Here is a 26239-nt window from a genome sequence, read left to right as displayed (position 1 = left end):
CCGCCCCGGGGCCCCTCCTGCCCCCCAGTGGCTGACAGGTGGTGACAGGTCAGGCGTCTCCAGCTTACTTGTGGGAGAGGGGACACAGGTCGACGCTCTCCCCGCCCCCCCCCCCCCCCCCCCCGGCCCCCAACACAAGGTCGCAGGGACGTCCTGGAAGCTGGAGAGCCACCTGTCTCTTGCAGGAGGCCTGGAGTATGGAGACCCCCGAGATGCTACAGCACAATATCCCCAAGGGAAGGCCAGGGTGGAGACCCTAGAATAGACAAGCTCCTCGGGGTTCCTCAGGCCAAATGCGGCTTTGCATTCTGTGCTGTAATTGCCTCCTCTCGAAAGTTCTTTTCAGCCCGGTTTACTTCTAAGAAACACCCTCAGATGGTAATCGATCTTAACAGCTTTCTTTTTACACCTGCCCATCTTCCTCTTTGTTAGAAGAGGTTGGCACCCGCCGTTGTACATTAGAATGCCCCGGAGACCCTTTCAGAATCCCATGTGTGAGCCCACCCTCCGAGATCCTGCCATAATAAGTGGTCTGGGCCTGGCGGTAGGGGGTGCTTCCCAAGCTCCCTGGGGCCTGGGGTCAGGGGACCTGCCTCTGGCTGCCGCTGGGCGGAGGGGGGATGGCCAAGGCGGGTGGGAAGAGGAGGCTGGGCTCGCCTGAAATGACTTCTGCGGGTCTGGGGAGGGGAAGCTCCTGGTCTAACACGTCCACCCAGAGGTTGGGCTGCCGGGCGGCTCCCTTCCATGTGGCTGGAGGAGAGAACCCCACTTCCCCAGGCCTAGCGCCCAGGCCCACCACAGGCCCCGGGAGTGGGGGTGGGGAGGGCGGCAGCAGAGCCCCTCGGCCCCCTCCCCTTCTTCCTGGCTGGAGCGAGACCCGCTAGATGCCTGTGGACCGAACCGCACACCGGGTCGCTCAACTCTTGTGTGCCCGACCGTGTTCTCCCAGCACGCTTGCCGGCCGAGGGCTGTAGGCACCCCTGCTCGGTGCCAGGCGCTGTGCTGGCCATGCCCCACTGCTGCCAGCTGGGGTCCCACCCGCTTCCCGCTGGGCCCCCCACCGGAAGGACCTGGCAAACACCCACCCGGTGTTGAGAGCGATGTCCCTTGGACTTGGTCCCCACAGAGCCTGTGCCCTTAGGAAAGTCAGCATTGTGCCTGGAGCCTGGGGCCATAGCAGAGAACCCTTTCTGGACCCTTGAGGTTTAAAAAGGCCCACGTGGTGGCTCTGCCGTGGCCCTCTTCCCACCCACTGCTCCCAGACATCCACCCCAGCGAAAAGGAGCGTGGCTAGAAATCCGGCTCTAGCAAAGACCCCAGGCCAGCCCTACCGGGGAAAGGCAGGACCCCACTTCTGTGCTGGGCCCGGGCCTGTTGCCCACTCACTAACCCCTCAGCCCTCCAATCAGGCTTGGGTCCAAAGCCGCCTCGACTGCGGGCTCTGCACAAGTAAGCACACACACCACCCCCCCCCCCCCCCGCCCGCCACCCTCCACCGGAAGCGCGAGCCCTGTGGGAGGAGTCATCCCTGGGAGACATGCCCTGCCAGGTGCCAGGCTCCAGGGGGCAGCCGGGGCTGCCCGGGTGCTAGGTGGGGCCTGGCGGGGAGGCGGGAAGGGCGCATGGTTCGGTGTGCCGGCCTCGGTGGTGGGCAGACGGTGTGACTCAGCCGTGTCTCTTGTCTTCTCTATTTCTCTGGCTTCTCTCCCCCTCCCCTCCCCTCCCCTCCCCTCTCCGCCCTGCTTTTGCCCCGGGTTTGGCCGCGGGCAGTGCCAACATACGGCCCTTACGGTAGGTTCTGCTCTCGGTCTACGCGTCTGTCCTGCACGTCAGTCCTGGTCACTGTCACCAGCATGCCTCTCCCCCTAGCCCCTTCTCTGTGTCCCTGTCTCCCCGACAGGCACCCCCCGGGCAGCAGAGCTCAGAGCACCTGCCTGCCAAGGGCTGCGCTCTGTAGAGTTTGCCTGCTTCCACTCTGGTCTCTCATTGTTCCGGAATGTGCCCTGCCGGGTTCCGGGGGCTTGCGAATGGGAAATCTATGGCCGAGAACATGAAGGTGGAAAGAGCATGCCAAATTTGAATTTGGAGACCCGGGCTTATCCCTTACCTCTAGGTTTTATGGCCTGGGCCAGTTCTCCCCCCTTAACCCACGGGGACAGTTCATTAGAGAGGGAGTCGGGAGGAAGCACGTCAGGGCTGGCGGCTTCCGCCCTCTCGGAGGGGAGCTGGTGAAGACTTACGTCAGCCCCTCTGTGGGCCCGGGCCCCTGGCTGCCAGCTCTGACAGAGCTGGTCAGGCAGACTCCGGTGCCCGTCCCAGGGTGGAGCTGGGCCCCTCCCCCAGCACGCCGGCCTCCCGGGGGCACGCCAGGCTCCTCGTCTGCCGGATGCCATTCTCCACCCTGGGTCCTTTCCCGCCAGCCGGGCTCACGAGCCTCCGGTGGCCGCTTAGCTCAGCGCCCACTCTGTGCCCTGGCCAGAGAGCCATTCCTTTGCCTGTGCCTCCTTGTGTTCTCTGCTGCAGGAGGGGGCGGGTTGGGTGACAGAGCCTTGGGGTGGGGGGGCAGTCCCCGGACCAGGGGCCTCTTGCTGCCCCAGCCCCTCACCCCTGCCTCTGGGCTCCCACCCTGCAGGCCGCTGCGCCCCCATGAAGAGCATCTCTAGCAGCCTCAAGGAGACCATGAACCCGCACGACATCGTGCAGGACGCCATCCACAACTTCTCGCCGGCCTACCAGCAGTACACCCAGCAGTCCACCCTGGAGCCCGGGCCCGCCTGGCGCGGCGGCGCCCACGGCCTCTCCCGCTCCCACAGCCTCAGTGGCGCCCGCGACAACGAGAAGACTCTCCTGCTTAGCTCTGACGACGAGTTCTAGGCGCGGCTGCTGGTGGGGAGGACTGGCGCCTCGGCTCAGGGCAGGCTGTGCTCCCCTCCGGCCTCACGCCCGGGCCGGGAGGCAGGCTGGCACAGCTTTGGCGTCGCCCGTTAATTTATTGGACCAGAAACACTCACATGTCGCTTCCAAAAGAACAGCCAGAAGCTGTCTGCCCAGGGGACAGCCCAGGCTCACGACGAGCCTTCAGGAATATTTATACAAGGCCACCCCCGCGCTGCTGGGCGAGGGACAGAGGATGCGAGGAGCGACTCCCATGCCCCCGTGGCTCGTCCTGTGGCGGCGGCACTTGGGGACCAGCCGTGGCCATGGTGGACCGGCGGCCGCAGCCCTCTCAGCCCCAACGCGGGTCACGCGCTCCCCCGCGAGACTTCCAGCCCTGCCCCCAACACCGTGCAATACTCTGACCTGGGCTCTTTCCTGCCTGCTCCCTCCCCTGTGCCCTCTGTCCTTGCTAGATTAGCCTCACCTCAGGCAGCAGGGGGAGGAGGGAACCCAGATGCTCCCGGTGGCCTCTCCTGACCCAGGGCCTGCCTGGCATGCTGCAAGGACCAGAGCGACACCAAGAGCCACATGGCCCACGTCAGAAGGGCGCTCAGGTGCATCTGGGCCCCTCCTCTGTTGACGAGACCTCTCCAAGCAGGGGTCTCTGGGCCCCTGGGTGTCCTCTCCGTGGCGGCCCCTCCTGCCTGCCTCGTGCCCCTTCCTCCTGGCCTGCTGAGGGCAGCCAGCAGCCCAACTGCCCTAGCGCTTGGGGTCTGTCTTCTTGAGAGCATTTTGGGCAGGGCCCTTGCTTCCCGGCTGCTCAAAGGGTCGACGGCTCCCAACCCTCCTTCGCGGGCTGAGCAGTGAGAACCTCCACAGGGTCCTGGCCTCTCCCTAGGGCTTCTCCTTCCCACCTCAGGGGGAGGGTCTGAGTTTCCACATCTCAGACCAGCTTCTGGAGGAACACGGTCCTGTGGGAGGAAGGACGGAAGGATGGGGCATGCAGCAGGGAGCTGGGAAGTGGGAGTGGTAACCCCAGACTCCTCTTCCTGGCGCCGTATCCACACAGGGCCTGGTGTCCTGCCTCAGCTGGCCCCTCGGCCCATCTCTTCTGTGCCTTAGTCACATACGAAAGCTCCCCCTTCCTAGGCCCTCAGTCTGTCTGGCCGCAGACAGCCCCTGGGGGCGCCCTATCAAGCTACTGGCGCTCAGGATCCTGCAGTGCTGGGCCACTCACCCTCGGACGGGCCTTAGGGGTGGCCAGGATCACCGGTCCCCTCCCCTCGCTCACCTCCACGCCCATACACCTGGAGCCTCCTAGGGCTGGATGCCCCGCCCCGCCAGGCAGGCAGGGCTTATGCCGGCCACTGTCTTTCTTCGGAAGAGCCTCTGGACAGATAACGATGTAACGATCATACAGGCGGAGCCTTCTGTCCTTTGACACCCAGAGGGCGCTGGGGTTTGGGCTGTAACAGCCTGGAGAAGGTGACAGGGTGAGGAGGGCCCTGCCCTGTGGCACCAGAACTTCACCGTGGAGTCTCTTCCTTTTCGTTCATTACTGGAATGAACTGTGCCAAGGGTCTGCTGGGATGGGGGTGGGGGTGGGGTCCACGACAGCCGTCTTTCCAGGCTTCCTTTGGCCCTTGTGACCCAGCCGGCCCCCAGGTCACAGAGGCCTGCGTGCAAGGGTCCCGGAAGCCAGCTCTCGGGCCCTGTCTGGTGGGCCTGGCTCGCTGGGACCAAAGTGCCCAGGAAGGCAGCGAGTGGGAGCGGGCTGTCTGAGGAGAGTCTCCTCCCCCACTCCCACCTCTGCTTTCGCGAATCTGTTTCTCTGACTCTCCCTCCAGGCCAAACTCCCTGCCGACTCCCTGCCCCCTCGGTCTCTGTCCGCCCTGGCACTGGCCGGCTGGCATGGTCCGTGGGGGGACACGGAGGGGGACTCAGCGGCAAGGAGCTAGCGGCCCCCCGGGGAGATGAGGGCCTAGGAATGCGGGCCCGCCCACTCCACCCCTCCTTCCTAGGATGCATAACCTACCTTTTTTGTTTTTGTTTTTGTTTTTGTTTTTTAATTTTTTTCCCCAATAGAGTAGCTCTTTGTACATAAAAGATACTTGAAAAATTAATTGTATGATGTATGAGAGGACAGAGTCCCCTAGTTTTGTATCTCGTGTATGACTGCCATGAGTTCCACCAGAAAGCCGCTCTATTTTGGTCTCTGACATTTTAAATGCGTGACAGAAGTGAGCAAATAAAGTGAGAGATCTATATATGAGATAATATAGATTGTATTGAAATCTCTTCTGCCTGTGGGTGAGGTTTTTTTTTTCCCTTCCTCTTCCCGGCCTCCGTGTTCGTGCTTGGGGGTGGGCCGAGTGGTCGTGGGCAGGGGTATCCTAGGAGACGGGATGTGACGTGTAGGTAATGGGGGGAAAAAAAGCCCACATTGCCAGAGGCTGACACTGGGGTCCGGGCTCCCACCGGACCAAGTGTCTCCTCCTCCTCCAGCCGGTGGGACACGGTGGCAGCTTTGGTCCCAAGGGGCCCACCCTCCACCCCACAGGGCTGGTGTGTGCAGAAGATCCCCCTTCTGTCAGCCAGCAAAGGGGGGTTGGGCCCAAACGCTGGCAGCCCCATTCCTGCAGGTTCCCCCCAGGGGTTGAAGGGATTTCCAGGGCAGCTGTTCTTCCCAGGCTATCTTCCTGCCTCCCTGAGCCCACCCTCCACCGCGGGACCCTAGGTACCTCCCCCTCGGGGTAAGGAGGCCCGGAGCAGGGCCCGCTGGGCATTGGGCTACCAGGCCAGGTGCCTAGCCTCACGGGGCACCACCAGCCTTTGGGGAGGAGGAGCTGACCTGCTGACAGGAGCGCTCAGGAATGCGGCGTGGGTGGGGGGACTTCCCAGCCAGCCACTAACCTCCACTTGTCCCAGCCCCTGGCTTCCTGCTGCCCTTTCGCAGGCCTGAGCTCGGCATCCCGGGGGTCAGGGATCAGGATCGAGGGCCTCAACCTGAGAGGGGGAGAAAGGCCCGAGGTTGGAGCCAACCCGTGTGGTTCGGCCCCTCCCCGACTTTCAAAGCGGGCAGCTCCCCCAGACGTGTCCTTCCCCGAGCCCAGCCCTGCCATCCGTGTGGACAGAAACCCTCCTCGCTGCAGCTGTCTGTGCCGCTGGAGACGTTTGCTCTGCATGTTCCAGCCTGCAGCCCCCTCGGGTGCCTTCATCCTGCCCGTGGGCAAACCCAGGCTGCAAGAAGCTAAGTAAGTCACCAAAGGTCACGCGGGTTCAAACCCCGGTCTCCCTGACCCCTCCTTCTCAGGGTGACCCCGAAAGGCAGGTGGATTGGGTTGAAATTAACGACAGCGAGTTCGGAGCCCAAGACGAGACACAGGGTTGCCTTTTCGGCCTGCAGGCTGGGACTGAAGAAGCCACTTCTCTCTCGGCCCCCCTGTGCCTTCCGGAACATGGGGAAAATATTTTCTACTTGGCTGTAGAAAATCAGACCTCGGTGGGAAAGTGCTGGAAAGATTACTCTTAAATCCGGGAATTTTCCTCTGGGCGGGACTGTTTATTCACTGAAGGGATGCCAGGGAATTTAACCCTACATTTCATTGTCCTCCTGGTATTTTCTTCCCCTGGGAGGCTCCAGGCAACCAGACGGAAGAACCAAGGTTTTGGCATCCGCCTGCCCTCTGAGCTCCCAGTGCTAGTGAGCGAGCGAGGGCTGATGGCACAGTTTCTTCACTTGCGCGTTGGAGCAGAGGGTCCCGGCTGGGGTTGAAAGCTGGACTCCAGCTTAGGCCCCTCGTTCGGAACCTCTCCCACCACCCCCTCCCCCAAAAGACCATAGCCCAGAGACGTATACTTCTCCGTGGAAAAAGAGAACTCGACTTTATTCAGAAAGTCTACAAAATACAGAAGGCGGATAAGTCGCTTACTGTAAGTCAGAAAATAAATAAATTCTAGGGGCCGGGTGAATTTTTTGCGTTTTTTTTTTGTTTTTTTTTTTTTAACATTTTTTGGTCGTTGCCATCCGGCTTTCCCTAAATATAAGATAAAATGTGATTTATTTGCAGATATAAAATATAAAGTCCAGCGCAGGGCCACACACCGCTTTTCCCAGGGAGTGGGTGCTAGGTTTCTGGCTGGGGAGAATAACTTAGATTCGTGCAATAAATAAACAGCGGGGAGGAACAACCGTATTGTGGGGCGGGGAGGGGGGGAGAGGGAGGCGCAGGGAGGGTTGGGGCTGGGGCTGGGCTTCCCAGGAGAATGGCAATCAACGACAGTGGCCAGCCCCTAAGCCACGGTGGACATTCCCAGGGGGAGGGGTGGGACCCTTCCCTTCTCAGGACCCCCACCCCTGGCTGCAGGACTTGAGCATCTGTCTTCCCACCTGCCACAGTGGGTGGTCACCTCCTTGGTCCCCTTTCTCTTTGGCTGGCCAGCTCCTTCGATCTCTTACATCTGTATCACCTTCTCTGGCCTTCTACTTCTCTTCCCCTAACTCACAGAGGCGGCTCCCGGGTCAGGGAGGCCCTTCCATCACCCTTTCCAGTCCGTGTCCACAAGCCCCCTGCCAACCCCCGGCGGGATCCCCTGGCTGGAATCTCGGGGCAGCAGTAAGAAAGCCTAGCTTTCCCAGCTCAACCACCAAGCACAGATGGCCTTGGGCACTGGCATGTCTGCTGGAGGACGGTGTCCCCATCTGTTAACTGACCTTCACTTCTCAGCCCCGGGAGAGGACGTGTTCCTAAATCCTGGGGGGAGGCGGGCTGTGGCACGATCTGAGCCAACAGGTTACACAATGAGGGGTGGCCCTCTTCTCCCCGACAGCCCTTCTCTAATCTGCTCTGTATTCCATCCTCCCAGTCCAAGAAGGCAGGACTCTCCGCCAAAAGAGACCCCAGGCGCCAACCCCACCCTACCATTCTCACCAAAGGTGCCCCACCCCAGGGCCACCTATTGGGTCCCGGTTATAGGGGCTACAACGAGGAAGACAGCAGGCTCGGGAGGGAACATGTGGTCACCACAAGAGCTGGTGGCTGCAGAGAAATGGCACCAAGGGACAGAGGCCACGCTTAGGCACTTTGGGAAGGAAGCGGGGGTCGGAGGGGCGTGGCCTGGAATGGGCGTGGCCGGGCGGGGCGGGCACTAGGAGCAGGCGGCGGGGGCGGGGCCGGGGGCGGGGGCGGAGGCGGGGCCCGGGCCGGGGGCCGACTTGACAATGGTGATGACGCTGGCTGGCGCCACGAGCGCGGCCGGGCCGCGGGTGGCGGCCACCGAGCGCGCGAAGCCCTGCAGCGCCTCGCACTTGCCGCGCAGCGCGTCGAGCTCCAGGCGCATGGCCGCGTTCTCGCGCGCCAGCTTGTCCACCTCGCGCTCCAGCTCCGACTTCTGCTTCTGCAGCTCCTCCTTCTGGCACACGCGCTTCACGCGGCAGCTGGCCGCGTAGCCGCGGTTCTTGAGCGTGCGACGTCGCTGCTTGAGCCGCGTCACCTCCTCGGCCGAGAGCCCGCGCAGGTGCCGGTTCAGCTCGCGCACCGACAGCCCCATCAGGGCCTCGTCTGACAGGTGCGGCGTGTTCTCGCTCAGCTCACGCTTGATCTGGGGGACAGCACGTGGAGCGCATGGGGAAACTGAGTGACCTGCTCGCCCCCCACCCCCACCCCCACCCCTCCATCCACCTCCCTGGGCACACAGCCTGTGATCAGGCCTCTTGCTTTCCAGCCCACGGCCCTTCCCGGGGCCTCACGAACACCTGAAGCCTGCTGAGCCACCCTTGAGGATGCCAGTAACTGAAGAAGAGGCAGTTGGGATGGGCCAGCCTAAGCCGGAAGCGAGGGGGAGAACAGGGACAACAGAGGCAGCATCCTCACCTTCAGGGCTTTGCTGGACAAGGGGTCCACAGACATGTTTGCAGAAGGTGCCCTCTGGGCTGAGACCTAGGAGAGAGAGAGGAGACCGAGGTTACTTTCTCTTCTACTTAGAATAAAACTCAGACTCACTGCCTCGGCATTCAAGGCCTCTGCTGTTAAGGAAGTCCTGTCATACCACCTTTCTCTGTCCCAGGGGCCCATTCCAGCCTCAGGACCTTTGCACTTTCTGCTCTCTTTACTGTTCTCTTGCCTTTCATCTTCCCATACCAGCCATCCTTCCACATGGGGTCCAGATATGTCTATTTGATTGTTTTTAACTTCTCACTGAAGTATAACCTACATACACCAAAGCACCCAAAACATATGTGGGGCACCTGGCCGGCTCAGTCCGTAGAGTATGTGACTCTTGGTCTCAGGGCAGTGATTTCGAGCCCCACGTTGGGTATGGAACTTACTTAAAAAATAATAATAAATAGGGGCGCCTGGGTGGCTCGGTCAGTTGAGCATCCGACTTGGGCTCAGGTCATGATCTCGCAGTTCGTGAGTTTGAGCCCCGCATCGGGCTCTGTGCTGACAGCTCGGAGCCTGGAGCCTGCTTCGGATTCTGTGTCCCCCTCTCTCTCTGCCCCTCCCCTGCTTGCACTCTGTTTCTCTCTCTCTCAAAAAGAAATAAACATTTAAAAATAATGAATAATATAAATAAAGAAACTTAAAAAAATAAACCAAAACACCCAAAAAAAACATAGTCCCCTCCTCCCTCTTCCCCAGCCCAAGCCTTCCTCACCAAAGTTTGTCTTGGAGAAGCTTCCTCTGCCCGGCAGCCGCGAGCACGAATTCAGCACCACCCTGGTCAGACAGGGCAGTCGTACCTCAACTGAGGAGGGGCCCAGGGGCCTTCAGTGTATCCTCCATAGGCCTGAAACCTCCATGTTCCTTCGGCAACTATTTATTGAGCATCTACGGTATGCCAAACACTGACACTGGGGAGATATGGAGAATGCATTCCGGAGTCCAGTGCCCACGAAGGTGACGGTCTCCCCAAGCCCCCTTTTAAAACAGCAGTCCTCTCTGTCCCTGCACATCGGATCTTCTCCCCCATTCGTTGTTAGCCCGCACTTCCTCATCTGTTACCACCCACAGGGAGGCAGTGGGTGGGGGGGGGGGGTGAGGAGCACAGAGGACAGGGCGGGAAGACGCCCTGTGACCTCAGATGCAGCATCCTATCAATTCTCATTAGCAGTACCCAGTATGACCGCAGGGGCAAGTGAGGGCAAGCCCTGGTTTCTCGAGCTTTCTGAGGGACACACCTCACAGCCTCAGCTCAGCCTCTGATACCTTCCCACGGGCCCCGAGAAACGCAAGTGCCTGGACCCGGGTGCCAGACACACCTGGAGCTTTTTGATGGCGGTTCCACTCACTACCTCCGATTCTGGTAGATCGGGTAACTGTTCTGTGCCTCAGTTTCCCCCACAGAGTGTGTTAGGTCACTCATGTTACTTCTCCCTCGGGACCCTCCCGTGGCCCCCATCTCTCTTGGGAGTCAAAGTCAAAGTCATCACGATGGCCCACAGACCACTGCGTGATGTGGCCCCAGCACACGCTTCTGACTTCAGCTTCTGCTTGGCTCCCCTTCCCTTGCGCTGCTCTAGCCACACCCTCCTCCTTGCTCTTCCTCAACAAACCACGCCCACTCCTCCCCAGGGCCTTTGCACTGCCTGTTCTCCTGGCCTGGCTTTCCCTTCCCCTAGATGGCCACAAGGCTTGCTTCCTCACCTTCGGGGCTCTTTTCAAATCTCATGTTCTCACTCCATTTAGAATTCCCAGCCCTGGATACACACACACACGTGCACACACACACACACACACACACACTCTCTCTCTCTCTCTCTCTCCATTTCCCTTTCCTACCTCACGTTTCTTCATGGTACTTTCCACTATATGGAATTGTTATGACATCTATTGCACATATAGGTTCAGTGTCTGCCTCCAGACCTCCTCGTGCCTCCTCGTGCTGCCATTGGAGCGCGAGCTCCACGACAGCAGACATTCTGTCTTGCCCTCTGCCTGCGTGCCAGTGCCCAGGGCCTGGCACACAGCAGGTGCTCACGTATTCCTGCCGAACTACCGTTGGAACTCTCACTGTGACTCAGGCCGACGTGCAGAGAAGCCCCAGGCTTCTCTGGAGCCCCCAGCAGCTCCTGGGGCCCGTATAGCCAGGGGCTCTGGCACCCCGGAGGGAAGCAAGGAGTGGGACAGGAGGGGGAAGGTGGCACTTGAAGAGATCCCCTGAGAGGGGCAGCCACCGTGGCCGTTGGGCTGGGAGGGTCCTCAGAGCCACCCAGGCTCTTGGGGTGTAACTGAGTTCCAGAAAGTCCCAAGTAGGACCCTGGCCTTTCACCGGCACTACCCTGAGACCCTCCTACGCCACCCCTGCCAATCCTGCCCTTCAACACGGGCCTCTTAAATAGCCTTCCCGCCACACACACACCGGGGAAGGGCCTAGAATGCTTCTCTGCTGGCCTCCGCTCATCCTCTTCACAGCAACTGGAGGTTCTTTCCACCGGTGACTGTGACCACGTCACCACCCAGATGAAAACCTTCCATGGCCCCTTACTATCCCTGAACAGGGTCCAGGCCCACCTGCGTGGCACCTGAGGCCCGTCTGCCATCACTGCCCGCCCCCATCTGGCAGCTCAGCCACGCGGAGTTTCTTTCACTTCCTCCCTCCCACACCGTATGGCCCCTGGGCAACCCCACGCCCCGTGACACGTCTCCCCCTGACTTTATCTGGCAGACTCCTCCTCATCCTTCTGCCCTGGGCCCAGACAACTCCTCCTCCAGGAAGCCCTCCCTGATCCGTAGAACGTCATGGGTGCCGCCCACCCTCGCACATCCCCCCCCCCCCCCATCTTGTGATCGTCTATTTCCTCGTCGTCTCCCCATCTGACAGGGAGCTCTGAGGCAGAAATGGGGCCGGAGCAGTTCTGGGTGTCGAGGCCACCAGCCCCGGGCCCGGCAGGGAGCAGGCGCTGGTGAGACGTGGGTGGGTGGTCTGACACCACGACCCGGCTTGTCAGTGTCCGAAGCGAATGCCAAGCCCGAGCCTAGCTGAACACTGTCCAGGAGAAAACCTCCCTGTGCCCGTCTCCAACTCTTCCTCCGTTCTACCCGCCACCTTCTTCTGCCTGGCAAGAATAGTACACAGAGGCTAGGGAGACGGGAAGGGAGCAGAAGGGATTCTGCCCTCGCGATGCTGGGCCCCCAGGTGGGCTATGGGAAGGAAGGAGCACCGGAGGGAGTCGAGCCTGGGTTTGAGTCCCATCTCTGTCTTCTCCGGGTTGTGTGGCCTCGGGCAAGGCACTGCACCTCTCTGGGCCTCCACTTTTCCTACTGTGGGATCAGAACGATACCCGCCGAGCAGGGTTTTGGAGGAACCAAGTGGTATAGAACGCAGAGGTCAGTGAGCACCTGGGGGTCATTAGAATCGCTGAGTCCGTCCAGGAGGGGTCAGGCTGGTAGCCCGCACTGGGACCTTGCTTTGACTCAGGGTCCCCAGGCCGGCTGGGGTCACACGGGAAAGGCCCTGGGAGAGCATCCAGCCCTGCATGCTCACTTCACCCACGAGGAGGTGGAGACCCACGGAGGGGCATCTCTTGCCTGAAGTCACACGGCAGGTGAGCGGCTGCCTCCCCCCCAAGTTGGCGGGGGTTGCGGGGGCCGGATTCTGAACACGTGTAAAGGACCCAGAGCTGGATCCAGACCCCTTTCATACCAGCATCAGCCTGGTCCTCCTGACGGCTGTGAGGTAATGCCCAGAGAGGTCAATAGGGTAGTCCAGGGTCACCCACAGAGAGACCTGATAGGAGAGGTGAAGCAGGTTAACTGAGAGCCCGTTGGGTGCCAGGTGCTGAGCCCTGGGTGCTGTGGCTGATGCAGAACCTCGGAAGCACGGCCTGACCCACAGACAAGAGGGGAATCTCTGGGCCTTGGTTTCTTCACTTGTAGAGTGGGGACAATCATAACAGTCTAAGCACGTAAGATACAAGAGACTTAGACAAGGTCAGGAGCTGCAAATGGCTGGCTTACCTCCCCAGCGCCCCCACCCCCTCCACTCTCTCTGCAGGCATCACTAATCAATCACAGCACTGTTCCCCCACTGAGCTTTGTGGGGGGGGGGGGCGCCTGGGTGGCTCAGTCGGTTGAGCGTCCGACTTTGGCTCAGGTCATGATCTCGTGGTCCGTGAGTTCGAGCCCCGCGTCGGGCTCTGTGCTCACAGCTGAGAGCCTGGAGCCTGCTTCAGATTCTGTGTCTCCCTCTCTCTCTGACCCTCCCCTGCTCGCACTCTGTCTCTCTTTCTCTCAAAAAATAAAAAAATTTAAAAAAATAACAAATAAACATTTTTAAAAATTAAAAAAAAAAAAAAAAGACAGCCTCAGAATCCTTCTCAACACGGGGCGACCGGGCGGCTCAGTTGGTTAAGCGACTGACTTCGGCTCAGGTCATGATCTTTCACTTTGTGAGTTCGAGCCCCACATCGGGCTCTGTGCTGACAGCTCAGAGCCTGGAGCCTACCTCGGATTCTATGTCTCCCCCTCTGTCTACCCCTCCCCTGCTCATGCTCTGTGTCTCTCTGTCTCCCAATAATAAATAAATGTTTAAAAAAAATAAAAAAAAAAAAGAATCCTTCTCAACACAACACAGGCCCAAGAGGCGGAAACTGTCGGCCATCCGCTATTCTATAGAACGGCTGAAGTTCCCATCCACTCAGCTGACTGGGATTCTAAATACTTTCAGTTTCTAGGGACACTGTGAACCTGTTCTTCCCTCTTCTCCTCCTCCTTCTCCTGCTCTAGCCTCAGCCCCTTCAAGCAAATCCTGGATGTCAGCAGAGGGCACCTTTGTTTGCCCAGGAATGTCCCGGCTCAGCAAAGTCAGGTAATCGCAGAGGGAAAGTCACAAGAAGGGGGAACTGTCTGATAACCTCAGGCTTTCACTCTCCAAGCCCAGGCCAGGGGTCGCAGGGCTCTAAGCCAAGGGGCGTGGGCCCTCCGCCAGGCTGCCTCGGCCAGTCTGGGGGACCCTGGGCCGGAGACAGCAGCAGGTCCAACCAGCTCTGTAAACTGAGGCAACCGAGCGACTGTTTGATGGCAGTGATGGGCTGGGACCCAGGGGTCCCAGTTCCCAGGACCCCCAGCTCGGGGCCCTTTCTTCAGTGCCGGCCGCCACATCTCCCCCCACCTCCTCAGTTTCTCCTCTTCTTCCCTCGGAGGCCAGCAGAGTTGACCTCCAGGGTCTGCAGGTTCCCGACATTCTTTGGGAGGCATGAGAATGAGTTTACTCTCGGGGATCGATTGACAGCTGCCTCGCCCAGTCAGCAGCTGCCAACCCCGCTGCACCCGCCCCCCTCCCGGGCCCCCTAGTCCACTCCAGAGACATCCTGCAGACGGCCCACCCACTGGCATGGGCTCCTCTCTGGCTGCTGAGCCATTCTGCTTCCTCTGTGAGGACAGAGGGAAAAAATGTGTTTTCCTGGGCCTTGGCCGCCAGCGCTGGTTGGAGCCTCCTCCCTGCTGGAAGCCGAGCAAAGCTGGGAGAGCCCAGCACCCCATGGAAGCAGGGCCCTTGCATTCTAGCTCTGGTTCTGCCACCCCCTCACGCTCACCAACGTGACTTCAAATCCGTCCCTCCCCTCTCTCTCTCTCTGGGCCTCAGTTTCCCAACATGCCGAACTTCCCCCAAGCCCAATGTACCTCCCAGCACTGATGATTTGGGAGTTTTATAGAGTGTCAGATTCTGGTCCAGAATGGAGCTCCAAAACCACCAGGAGAGCGGACGCCCTGGGAAAGGAAATCAGCGAAGGCTCCCTGGAGGCAGGGGCATGAGAACACAAGCTCGGAGACCACTGCCGGCCCTGCCATCTGTCCCGCACCGAGTGCTGCCCGAGGGTCTGCTCACTTTTGAGGGGCGGCTTCAAGAACCCTATAGCCCACTCGGGCTCCCTGCTTCACTGGAAGTTTCCCAGGCCTTGTTTTCCAAGTGCTGTGGAGTTCTTTCGGGACACGGGCCTAGTGTTCATTCCTTCATTCAATCAGCAGCCATCCAAGAAGCACCTACTCTGTGCCAGGCTCGGTGCTGGGTCCCGAAGGCCCAAAGATGAATCACAGTCCCTGCCCTTAAGGGCCTCATAGACGACCATCAGGCCATCTGAGAACCCAGCTCGCTGGTCACCTCCTCAGGGAAGCCTCCCTTGATTGCCCTGGCTAAGTCGGAGCCCTGTGTATATGCTTTCAAATCACAGTGCCTTCTGCCCCGGACTACCCGTCTCAGCCATGGTTCCGCATTGAGTTTGGTAGCTCGTCCTTCAACTTTGGCTCCCCCTCCTCGATTGGAAGCTCCAGAGGGATCTGATTTGCTCACCATCTCATCCCCAGCATCTGGCCCGTGACAGGCTCCATCGCTGGGGGGTGCCTGGTTCCTGTGCTCCTGGCTGCCGCCTCCCTCACCCAAACCCTATACTCCTGGACATCCCTGGGTCCAGCCTGGGGCTGTTGGCTCTTCTTTTCCTCCCATAGGCTGCATGTGGAGGCTGCCACACCCCGCCCCACCCCACCCCCTTCTGCACCCATCCTGCCACCCTGCATGTTGCCTAGTCCCTGCTGCAGATGGAGATACTGAAGTTCTGAGCTGTGGAAGCAGGGCTCACCAGGGCTCAAAGATTCAAGGTTAAAAGTTCGTCCGGTTCCTCACCCCCTCAAGCTCAATCACTGCCCCCCCACCCCCACCCCGCGGACGATTCTGAAGCCCTGTGGTGGGAGGGGGAGGGCAGAATAGGACCAAGGACTCCCTAGACCCCATCCCGTTCCACGAGGCTGATGCGGACGGGGGTTGAGTTCCGGGCCCCACCCCTCATACGTTGTTCAGGACCAAGATCACCTGTTCCACTGCCTGTTGACCATGCCTAGCCCAGGGTGAGGACTCTGGGTCCTAGGCCTGGCCCAAGCCCTCAACTAGCTCCTCAGGTCCAGCCATCCATAGGTCTGACTAATCCCACCTGGGAACTGAAACCACCAGCAGAGCAGAAACCAGCTCCACCCCATTCTCCCGGTCTCACCCTCCCCAACCCAGCAGGTACAACCTCCAGAACCAGGACCAGCCAGAGGAGCCACCAAAGAGAGGAAGCCACGGATTCCTTCCTACTTCCCAGCTTTGTGGTGGGTTTTCAGGCCCTTCCTGTTCCTCCGGAGAGGGAGGGGATGAGCAACCCCGGGGAGATGAAGGAGAGTCCCTAGGGTCTGCTTTCCTGGGGCAGCTGGAAAACCTGGGGACAAGGACAGAGGCATCAGGGTGCTGGGGCGGGGGGGAGGGGTGGCCCACTCATCTCACCCCCCAGCCCAGCCGGATGGGGCCTTTGATACTTTGCCCCACCCTAGGGCTGCAGGCGCCGGCTCTGGGCGGGGGACAAACACCGCAGTCACATGGCCGTGTCCCTGGGAAACTCCGGGGACAGCCAGGGCCTGGCCGAGGGCTGGACGAAAGGGGACAGCCGAGGGAGAATTCCCGTACCCCCGTGTGACCTTGGAACTGGCCACTTCCCTCGGTCGGGTCCTTATTCCACATTTATTCGTGCGGGCGCACTCTCTCCAAGGCACACACAGGCCCCAGGGTCTTCACCCCCCTGGGAGCGCGCGCGGCGGACACACCACACACACACACACACACACACACACACACACACGCACACGCACACACGCACGCACCGGGCAGGATACGCGGGACACTGGCCCGGGAACACATACGCACGCCCGCCTTCGGACGTAAACAAACCGCGCACGCACTGCTCGCGGGCACCGGTCCAGGGACTGTTCTCACCGAGTCACGTACGTGCACACACCGCCCCCGGTCCCGCCTGGGCGGACGCTGACGCTCGTCGGCCTGCGCTGCCCCTTCCTGCCCCGCTCGGCCGCCTCCCCGCGCGCTCCCCCAGAAGGGGCCCGTCACCACCGCACCCCGCCAAGCTCGCCTGGGCCCCGTCTCGGAGCTCCCGGACCTCTGGCCCCCGCCCCCACCCCCACCCGCCAGCCGTCCGGGCGAAGGACACACCAAAGCGCCGACGGAGCGGGGCCCCGGCCGCCCCGCCCCGGGCACGTTCCCGGGCACGGAGACCCTGCCGCCTCGGCTTTCGCGCGCCCGTCCCCGTCTCGGACCCGCGTCCCTCACCCGCGGCCGCTTCGCCTGGCGCCCCGTGCACGCGCGGCTGCCGCTGCCGTCCCGGCGTTGCTGTCTCGGCCCGCGCCCTCCTCCTGTCCGATCCCCCTCCGGTCCCGACCGCCGGTCGCTCCGAGCCGGGCTCCCGAGAGCGCAGCGCCGAGTTTTGTTGTGGGGCGGGCGGCGCGGGGGGCGGCGCGGAGTTGTAAGGCGAGCTTCCCGGAATTACTCACTCACAGGATTCCTTTCATTCATAAAAACCCAGTCATGCGGTGACGTCACCGCCTGGCGGCCCCTACGGCCCCGGAGCGGCCTCCCGGCTCTGGGCCCCGCCCCCAGGCGGCCCCGCCCCGATCGGGCCCCGCCCACGCAAGGCCTGACCTCTGGGCCCCGCCCCCAGGCGGCCCCGCCCCGATCGGGCCCCGCCCACGCAAGGCCTGATCTCTGGGCCTCCGCGCGGCGGGCGTTCTCAACCCCAGTCAGAGGCGGCTGGGTGCGTTCACGTGATACCTCGCGAGAGCCGCGTGGGCGGAGGTGTCATTTGTCTCGTTTTTGCAGTCGACAGCCCCGTACCTCTTCTCCTTTCACCCTACACCCTCTGCCTTGATCTCATCCAGTCCCGTGGTTTTAAACGCCATCCATATGCCCGGGATCCCCAAAGAGCTTCCGCGAGTTCAAGACTGCCCACTCTGCACCTCCAGCCGGGTGCCAGAGGAGGACCGCAAAAATCCAATTCCTGACCACCAACACTGCCTCAGCTCCCCCCCACCCCCAGACTCCCCGATTTTAGTTGTTCAAGCCCGATTCTAGGAGCTTTGCTCCATTCCTCTTTCTCCCTTCCTCCCCACCAGTCAGGCTGGCTCTCCCTCCAACGCCGCCCTGCATCTGACCGCGCTACTCCATCCCCCGTCCCCCCACCTGGTCCAGGCACCCTCAACTTACCTGGACAATGGCAGCAAGCTTCCTGATGGCCTCCCCACTTTGCTCCCAACGGCTTTCTTCACGCACCAAAGTTCTTCTTAAAACAAGGATCAGATTGTTTCACACACTTCCTGCTCTCTGGCTTAATTCCCTCACCGGCTTCCGTTTGCATTTGAAATATAAACTGTACTCCTCCTTTTGGTCTCTAGGGCCCTAAGCCATCTGACCTCTACCCAGTTCTGCAGCCTCACCTCCTTCCACTCTCCCCTCACGCACTATTCTTCAGTCACACTGCCCTTCTCACTGTTTTTCAAACACGCCTAGCGCGTTCCTACCACAGGTCCTTTGCACAAGCTGTTTCCTCTTCCGTTTGCTGCCAGGCTCTTTCTCATGTCTCAGGTCGGCTTAGATGTCACTGTCTCAGAGAGGCCTTTCCTGACTGCCCTAGCTAAAAGAGCCTCCACTTCTGAAATAGGTTTTTATATTACCTTAATATCTCCTTAATTTAATTACCTTAAATTACCTTTATATTACCTTAATAGGTAAAATAAGGTGTTACCTTGCTTATATAGTTGCTCACTATTTAATGTCTGTCTCCCCAACCAGAATGTAAGTTTCTTGTCTACCTTGTTCACCACTGCATGTCCTGAGCCTAGAACAGTGCTCAGCACATAGTGAGCCCTCAACAAACATATACTGAGGACATATACGAGTGGAGGCTCAGAGAGAGAAAGTGACTTTCCAAAGTCACCTAGCTAGAAAGTACCAGAACTGGAATTTGAATCCAGACCTGATTGGTTCCTGGCCCAGACGTTTGGCACTCTACCCAAATGAGTGGGTCCCAGTATAAACGGGAGGGATGTATTCAGTGCCTGGAGCTCCACTCAAAAGGGGCGGTTTGGGGGGCACCTGGGTGGTTCAGTTGGTTAAGCATCCGACTCTGGATATTGGCTCAGGTCATGATCTCATGGTTCTTGGGATCAAGCCCTGCACTGGGCTCCAGAATGAGAGAGCCCTTGTTATGCCTTCCCGCCTCTGGGTCCAGGTCCATCTGAGATGGGGACAACTACCTCTCACTTCCTGAAAGCCTTGGGTTTCCAATGCAGATTGGCCCACTAGCTTCCCAAGTGACCAAATGTTGTGGCGAATTTGTCTTGACGCTTAAAGAACCACATCCCCCAACAGATTGCCCACTTGCCCTACATTTGCACGTCTCACAGAGCCCCTCATGTTACCCCTGGGGTACAAAAGTTCTTCATTTTACAAACTGCGCCATTGTGGCTGGTGGTCTTTCTCTCTCCCCACCTCCGTTTTCTAAGAGCATCTCAAGAGCTGAGGCCATAGTAGTGAATGAACTAGTGAATGAATCCCCGATGGCCTTCATGACACCCCTGGACATCATGCTGCCTGAAGCCTTTGCTCCCATCCCCAGCCTGCCCTCGTCAGGGAGTCAGCACTTCAGTGCCCACACAGCAGAGACTGCTTCCCCGAAGACATGGTTCCCTTTCTGGTCAAGGTCGAGTGACAATGTCATTTTTTATTTTTTATTATTTTTTTGCTAATTTTTTTTAATGCTTACTTGTTTTTGAAAGAAAGAACATGGGAGGGGGAGGGGCAGGAAGACAGCGGGAGACCCAGCATCCGAAGCAGGCTCCAGGCTCCGAGCGATCAGCCCAGAGCCCGACGCGGGGCTCGAACCCACACACCGTGAGATCGTAACCTGAGCCAAAGTCCGAGGCTTCACCCACCGAGCCACGCGGGTGCCCCCAGCAACGTCGTTTTTAAAAGCAGCAGCTCTGTGGCTTGAAAGGGGGCTCCCACAGGACAAATCTAGGACAATTTCAACATCAAAATAAATAACAGTAATGATGATCAGAAGCCATTAAATAAAAGGAGAATCGATGAGTCTATACTAATGTGAATAAATGAATGAATGGATAGATGAATGAATGAATAAATAAATAAGACAAAGCTCCTCCTTCCAGTAGAAGGAATGACAGGGTGAGAAAATGACCATTAGGCAAGCATTCTAGTAACAATGGATTCCAAGAATCGTCAATGGATACGAAGATTTGATGAGCAGCGTGAAATTGCGTAGTCTCCAAGTATTGCCCTAAATATGATTTTTAATTAGAAAAGGAATGATAGTAATCCTACCGTGGAGAAACCTGGCCGATACCACTTTCACGAAGTGATCAAAGTTCCTATCCGCAGTGAGGGGACAAATCGACACGTGCATCCCCTAAATGATGCATTGAGAAGGACGCGGCATCCAAACACTCCTGGTGAATGTGATCGTGGCCTAACGCTGAGAGACCGTCCGTTTTAAAGAAATGGCGAGATCACGAAAGACGAAAAGAGAGGGCAGCTGTTCCAGGCTGACAGGAGACACGGCAACCGGCAACCGAAGGCGGTGTGGGGTCCAGGATTTCCTGCTGGTATGAAGGACGTTGTGAAGAGAGCTGGTAAAACCCCAGTGAGCTCTGGAGACCAGCTAACAGAATCTCACTGGTGTTAATTTCCTTCTCCTTGGGGTCCTTGTCCTGCCGTCAGGCAAGAGAGCGTCCTCGATTTTAGGAAACACGTGTGGGCATATTTGGAGGTGAAGGGGCTTGCAATTTACTCTCAGATGGTTCAGAACAAGACAGAAGGGAGTTAGAAAGATAATGTGATAAAATATTAACAGCTGGGGGATCTGGGTGAAGCACATACAGAAATTCTGTCATTCCTGCCATTTCTGTTTTAATACCATTTTTTTTCCTTTGTTTGTTTTTCTTTTTTTCTTTTTCTTTTTCTTTTTCTTTTTCTTTTTCTTTTTCTTTTCTTTTTCTTTTTCTTTTTCTTTCTTTTTCTTTTTCTAAGTAGGGGCTCTCAGGGTAGTCTGCCGGCTTCAAATCCTGGCCTCCACCCCTCCACGGGCTGAGTGACTTAACCTCTCCCTGCCTCACTCTCCTCCTTTGTAAACTGGGTTTACAAATAGTGCCGACTTCATGGGTTGAGGAACAATGTAATGTGTTCACACTTAAAAGCATGTGGCCCGGTGCCAAGTGCGGGATAAGAGACTGATAGATATATTGGGTGAGAGAAAGATGAGTCCTCCGGAGTCCCCTAGAGGAACCTGCTTCCTCCCTGGGCGAGTGACACAAAGACAGCGAGGACCCCGCCCCCGGGGCCAGAGACCCCACCTCCTGCCGGCCGGCGGGGCGGGGCCCTGTTGCCAGTTTCTAGGGAGGGAGCATTTCAGCCAGCTGAGTCAGGCAGAACACTGACTGCGAAGCTCAACCCCCCTGTCGCCTGGTCAAGACACCAAATAGCACCCAAGCACATCTCCGTGGGACCCCAGCCCACAGGGCGTGCCTCGCTCAATAGCAGGTGCGCGGTGACAGCTTGACCCAAGCCGGGCTCTCAGCTCACTCGCACCCCTGGCTGACCCCGGTGTGGGGCATTCCTCGCTCCCAGCCTCAGTTTCCCCATCTGCAGTGACAGCCTGGGATTAGGTCAGTGATTTTGAAACAATCTCAAACCCACTAAACTTTCTTCGAAGGAAAGTTGACTCTGCCGTGTGGGTCCCACGTTGTAAAACAGCCTGGAGGCTCACTGCCCAAGGGGGACCGGTGCTGGCTTTGAGACTCCCGGTTGGTTGGTCGAGTGTTCTCTGGAGGTGCTTCCTGTCCTGAGATTTGATTTCCAGGCCCCTAAGAGCTCCTGTCCCTGGACACTGGGGCCTTCCCAGCCCCCCTTGGGGGGGGGCAACCCTCCATCAACTGAACCAGGTGCCGCATTTCGGGTGCATTCCTCTGCTGGGTGGGAGTGATGTCACGGGGATCATTTCTGGCCCTATGTGCCAGGCACAGCACTAAGTGCCTCAGACCTGTTTGCACGGTGTATATTCCCCGGATCTTTTCTCCCACTGCTAAATCCACCAACCATTCCCCCCCCCTCCCATCACCTGTGCTTTTATCGCATTTCAGTGTCTTTATAACTTCACTTTCCTTCTCACAAAAGCCCTCCACGTGGCAGGCGGGCAGTGGGGCACAAATGATCAGCCTCATTTTAAAGGCGAGGAAACGGACCAGTTTACGGGTTCACCAGCTGCCCAGAGGGGACCCCGTTGCTGGATGTGCTGGGCCTGATTGCCACAGGTCCTCTCCACCATTTGAGCAGCGAGGTGTTATCATCGCCAGACGAGAAATCGAGAAATCTGAACGCCAGGAGGGGAGGCAAGACCACCAGCCCAATGTCCACACATCCAGTTGGTGGCAGAGGACCCATCCCCCCCCACCCCCCCAGCTCCCGTCCACTCTCTCAGCACCGACATTTTCCCCAAGCGGCTGACATCACCAATCCCCACCCCGCCCCCACTTTTTACCCCCCTATCACCCCAGCCCCCAGCCCCCCCTTTTCTTCTCTTTTACAGCCAGATCTCTCTCACCCCCCTCTTTCTTGCCCCCTCGCCTCCCCAGGACCTCCTGGTTACAGAATCCAGGTTCCCTTTCCGTCCCAGTCTTGTCCTTGGACAGCATTTGACCGTGTGGCTCCCTCCTCTCCGTTTTGAAACACTCTCTCGGCTCTGCCTCTAAGGCTTGGGCTTCCCTTCCTGCCTTTTCAGTCTCTATCCCTGCTTCCCCATGAGCTCAGTGATTAGTGATGCTCTGAGCTGGCCTCTGCCTGCTCTTGCTGTCCCTGGGGAATCTCATTCCCCTTCAAGATCTCAGGGGCCATCGGTGCTGATGACTCCCAGATCGTGGTTCACGACTGTGACATTCCCTAGGCTATCCTGCCTGGTCCCGTGGCACACGATCCCTTGTCATTTTGTGATTTCACCAGGAACATCATATTTGCCTATAGTCCAGGGCTTTGTCACAATAAACAATGACCTGTGTATCTGGGGCAAGTGTGCATTAAATTGTGAACTCTAAGGACAGGAACAGAAGGACCTTTCGTGTCCCCACCCCACCAAGAGTGAGGCTGTGCACGTAGTAGGTGCTTTATCCGTACTGGCTGGAGAAACTGAAGTGAGGAGCCCAGGAGAAAAAAGAAAGGGAGGAAGACGTTGCACACTGTGACCCCCGAGACCCCCACGTTAGACCCCCATCCTGAGAGGCTAGACTCCTCATGATCACTGGCACAGGTCCCACATCTTTGCCCGAGATGCCCTCTGCCCAGTCTCTGCAAACCCTCACCAGCCTTCAGGATCCAGGTTCAGGCTAACTTCTTGTCAAAGCGTCCCTGGCCCTCTGGCCCTGAGGCCACCGTCTCTTCTGTGAGCCCCTGAGCTGGGCTGAGGGGCCCCTAGAGCGGGGACGTCCTGGCTTAGCTGGCCAGGACCGGCTTTCCTCCTTGGGATGGGAACACACGTAGCTGCACAGCCCAAGGTCACCTGCACTCATTTCCTTCCAGAAGAGGGCACAACCCCCGACGCCTCCCACCCCCCCACCCCCTGCATCAAGTCGGAAGCCATGTAATTGGTGTAATCATTACACAGCTGCCTGTGACCTCTGTGCCCTGCAGTCACCTCTGTCATGTAATCAGGGGGATTTTTTTTTTTTCCCCACGTCAGTTGTCTGCTTGTAACCCTTCCAGGGCTCCCACTGCCTGCAGAACAAGATCCGTATCCTCAGCCTGGCACTCGAGACCCTTCACGCTTGGCCTCTGTAGCTCACTGCCCACTCACCTGCTCACACATCAGATTCCAGGAGGGTTCAGCCTCTTGCAGTTGTCCCAAACGATCCGCACAATCTTATGATGTTGACTTTTGCTCATACGGTTCTTTCCATCTGGCATGTTTTTTCTTTCTTTCTTTCTTTTTTTTTTAAATTTATTTCTGAGACAGAGAGAGACAGAGCATGAGCAGGGGAGGGACAGAGTTAGAGGGAGACACAGAATCAGAAGCAGGCTCCAGGCTCTGAGCTGTCAGCACAGAGCCCGACGCGGGGCTTGAACTCACGGACCATGAGATCATGACCTGAGCCCAAGTCAGTCACTTAACTGACTGAGCCACCCAGGCGCCCCATGTTTTTACTTTCTTAACCCAGCTGGCAAACTCCTATTCAACCTTTGAAATCCCACTTAAGAACGGGGGTTAGTGGAGGCACCTGGGTGGCTTGGTTAGGTGTCCGACTTCGGCTCAGGTCATGATCTCACGGTCCGAGAGTCTGAGCCCCGCGTCGGGCTCTGTGCTGATAGCTCAGAGCCTGGAGCCTGCTTTGGATTCTGTATCTCCCCCTCTCTCTGCCCCTCTCCTGCTCACTGTCTGTCTTTCTCTCTCAAAAATAAATAAACATTAAAAAAAAAAAAAAGAACAGGGGTTAGTAAATTTTTTCTGTAAAGGGCCAGGGAGAAATATTTCAGGCATCGTGGGCCCTATGGTTTCTGTCACAATTACTCAAAATTCTGCCATTGTAGAAAGCATAGGCGTGTGAATGAATGATGTGGCTGAGTTCCAACAAAACTTTGTTTGGAGGACCAGGTGGTAGGGGGGTTATTTTGCCCGCCCCCGTTCAAGAATCATCTCACAAAGCTTCCCACTGGACAGACCTCACCAATGCCTTCTTGCCATGCCCTCTACACCTTATGCATTCTATCATGACACAAACCCCAACCGTAATGATTCTGCGGTCGTGGTGATTGGATGGGATAACGGGCCATACCGTCGTCTCTCACCCCGATTTCTATAACAGCCTCCTCACCGGCCTCCCCGTCTCTGCTTTGCCCCTTATGGTCTAATCTTGCCCGAACAGATAATGATCTGTTAAAATGTAAATCCAATCAGGTCACTTGTGCTCAGAAAACGCTCCCGTGGCTCCCCGTTTCCCGCCAAGTAAAAGCCAAAGTTTTGAAGCAGGGCTCGATCCCACGACCCTGGGACCACGACCCGAAATCAAGAGTCAGACCCTCAACCGACTGACCCACCCAGGTGCCCCTTCCTTAGCTTTTTAATTATAAAAATGTTCAAACACACAGAAAAGGGAGGGATTAACACGACGGCACTCATATACACAACCCCAGATTCAACATGCAAGGTATTTGGAAAGATGCTAATAACATCGTGACACTTCACCCGAAGACTCTAGCAAAACGCACTCCGTGTTTGGCTTTATCTTATCATCTGTCTTCCCACCACAAGACTGTAAACAGCACAAGGCAGGGATTTTTACCTATTTTGTTCACTGTGGTTTCCTCAGCACCAAGAACATTATTTGGCACCCAGCGGGGACGTCTACAGAGTAGGGAAAGAAAAGAGAAGACAAGGTCCTGATTCTGCTTCTGCCTTTTATTGATGCGTGACTTGGGAGATCATTTCGCACTGCAGAACCTAGGTTTCAGCAACAACAGAGTAGGGGGCGTGCCTGGGTGGCTCAGCTGATTAAGCTTCCTGGGTCTTAAATTCCACTCAGGTCTCCATCTCACAATTCATGGGATCCAGCCCTGTGTCAGGCTCTGCGCCGATAGCTCAGAGAGATTCTCTCTCTCCCCCTCTCTCTCCGCCCCTTCCCTGCTCATGTGTGCGCTCTGTCCCTCTCACAATAAATAAATGAGCATTTAAAAAACACAATAAAGTGGAGGATAATAGTAACTACTTCTCAGCATTGTTGCCAGGATCAGACAAGGTAAGGGTGGAAAACTGCACCATTTGGTAAATTTCAGTTACATTTCCATCCAACTCTGAGGCAGAGGACTTGGTCTAGCCTGATTCTCTGGCTTCTGGGCTCCTAGAAAGCAGACCTTTTGCTCTTCGATGTTTGCAGCTGCCAGCCCCACCGAGATGTTTCTAGCACAGCCCCTCAAGAGAAGTTCTTGGCCCCAATGCAAAATCCAACAGAAACCCAATGGAGTGCATTCCCTTGCCTACTCATTTGCCCCCGGCCCTCCCATTGCTTGATCATTCAGTGCTACCTAATCATCCCCTATACTTCATCTCCTGCTTTATCCACTCCTTTAACAGTTTTCACCGGAAATACCTAGAGGAGGGGCACTCGATCTCATCAGGCCCTGAGATTCTACTTTGTGAATTTCTTTCATGGATCTCTGAGGGTTTCTAACAATTGATCCGGCCTCCCTTGGCCTTTTCTGCATTTCAGGTTCGGGTGTGCGTCTGCGTTGCCAAACTTGTCTTTCAGACCCACTTTGAATACCCGAGTGGGTGTCTGCTGAAGAATGGGACTCGTCCCTCTGAACCTACATGTTTTCTTGGGTCAGATTACTCCGCAGAGGGAGGAATGCCTGGCCTTTTGCAAGCTTCCTGATAACCATCGCCCTAACTCCACTTGTGTGGGGCGTGGAGAGCAAAATATTTGCAGTGAGAAGTCTGAGTCTTCACCTGGTTCTCTCGACTCAAAGCTGAAACTCTTGAGCAAAATTC

At 57.7% G+C, this 26239-nt stretch overlaps 2 protein-coding genes across 6 annotated transcripts in view; one reads left to right on the top strand and one right to left on the bottom strand.

The window, feature by feature from the left end:
- TMEM184B (transmembrane protein 184B) overlaps positions 1-5156 on the top strand; it is a 49079-nt gene extending 43923 nt beyond the window's left edge. For 2 of the 3 annotated variants that reach the window (XM_049626362.1, XM_049626361.1), the window contains one exon: positions 2633-5156. In XM_049626362.1, coding sequence (XP_049482319.1) covers positions 2633-2874 — 242 coding nt within the window. In that variant the 3' untranslated portion in view covers positions 2875-5156. Of the gene's footprint in view, positions 1-185; positions 1464-2632 lie in introns of those variants that run through there. The other variant, XM_049626363.1, reaches the window with a different exon arrangement.
- A 1578-nt stretch (positions 5157-6734) lies between these two features.
- Positions 6735-18188, bottom strand: MAFF (MAF bZIP transcription factor F). Of its 3 annotated transcripts, none has more exons than XM_049626374.1 (3): positions 17899-18188; positions 8751-8816; positions 6735-8478 (listed from the first exon to the last, which is right to left on the bottom strand). In XM_049626374.1, the coding sequence occupies exons 2-3, from the start codon at positions 8784-8786 to the stop codon at positions 8026-8028; spliced, it is 489 nt and encodes a 162-aa protein (XP_049482331.1). In that variant the 5' UTR covers positions 8787-8816; positions 17899-18188; the 3' UTR covers positions 6735-8025. The 3 variants fall into 3 exon arrangements, with proteins under 3 accessions (XP_049482331.1, XP_049482330.1, XP_049482332.1); XM_049626373.1 differs by lacking the exon at positions 17899-18188 and adding an exon at positions 16969-17249; XM_049626375.1 differs by lacking the exon at positions 17899-18188 and adding an exon at positions 9206-12876.
- Between the last annotated feature and the right edge of the window lie 8051 nt (positions 18189-26239).

This window comes from Panthera uncia, chromosome B4, assembly GCF_023721935.1.
Source record: "Panthera uncia isolate 11264 chromosome B4, Puncia_PCG_1.0, whole genome shotgun sequence".
NCBI classification, from domain to species: Eukaryota; Metazoa; Chordata; class Mammalia; order Carnivora; family Felidae; genus Panthera; species Panthera uncia.
This window is presented reverse-complemented; position numbering and strand designations above follow the sequence as displayed.

Excerpts from the sequence above, each read along its gene's own strand:
- MAFF (XM_049626374.1), bottom strand. The coding sequence starts at position 8,786 with ATGTCTGTGGACCCCTTGTCCAGCAAAGCCCTGAAG. Across the intron at positions 8,479-8,750 it reads TGTCCAGCAAAGCCCTGAAG|ATCAAGCGTGAGCTGAGCGA; the intron begins GTGAGGATGCTG and ends GCTGTCCCCCAG.